Raw genomic sequence first — 273 nt, 5'->3', positions numbered from 1 at the left:
TTCGAACGCATTCGAGCGGCAGGGGCAGCAGCAGCAGGAGCAGCAGCAGCACCAGCTGCTGCTTGCGGGCTCGGAGGACGAGGCTGTCTCGCTGACACCCCCAAGCCCCACAAGGCGGCTGCGCTCCCGCGCTGTTTCCCTCATGCAGACCTGCAGCGCCAGGGGCTGCATCCCCTCTTTGTCTCTTGCCCTTGGGGAGACTGTGGAGATTGAGGTGTACGTACACTCCGCCTTGCTGCTGCCGCTGCCGCTCGACGCGGGGGCTGTCAGACT

General features: G+C 65.9%; 1 protein-coding gene across 1 annotated transcript in view; it reads left to right on the top strand.

Annotated features, from left to right (window-relative positions):
* Window positions 1-213, top strand: part of ETH_00037820 (uncharacterized protein) — a gene marked incomplete at both ends in the record, with an annotated part of 1,362 nt that extends 1,149 nt beyond the window's left edge. Inside the window, one exon of the mRNA XM_013375253.1 lies at window positions 4-213. Coding sequence (XP_013230707.1) covers window positions 4-213 — 210 coding nt within the window. The remainder of the gene's footprint in view (window positions 1-3) is intronic.
* Window positions 214-273: the final 60 nt, after the last annotated feature.

The sequence above is a fragment of the Eimeria tenella genome, genomic scaffold, assembly GCF_000499545.2.
Source record: "Eimeria tenella Houghton genomic scaffold, Eth_scaff2607, whole genome shotgun sequence".
Lineage (NCBI taxonomy): Eukaryota > Apicomplexa > Conoidasida > Eucoccidiorida > Eimeriidae > Eimeria > Eimeria tenella.
This window is presented reverse-complemented; position numbering and strand designations above follow the sequence as displayed.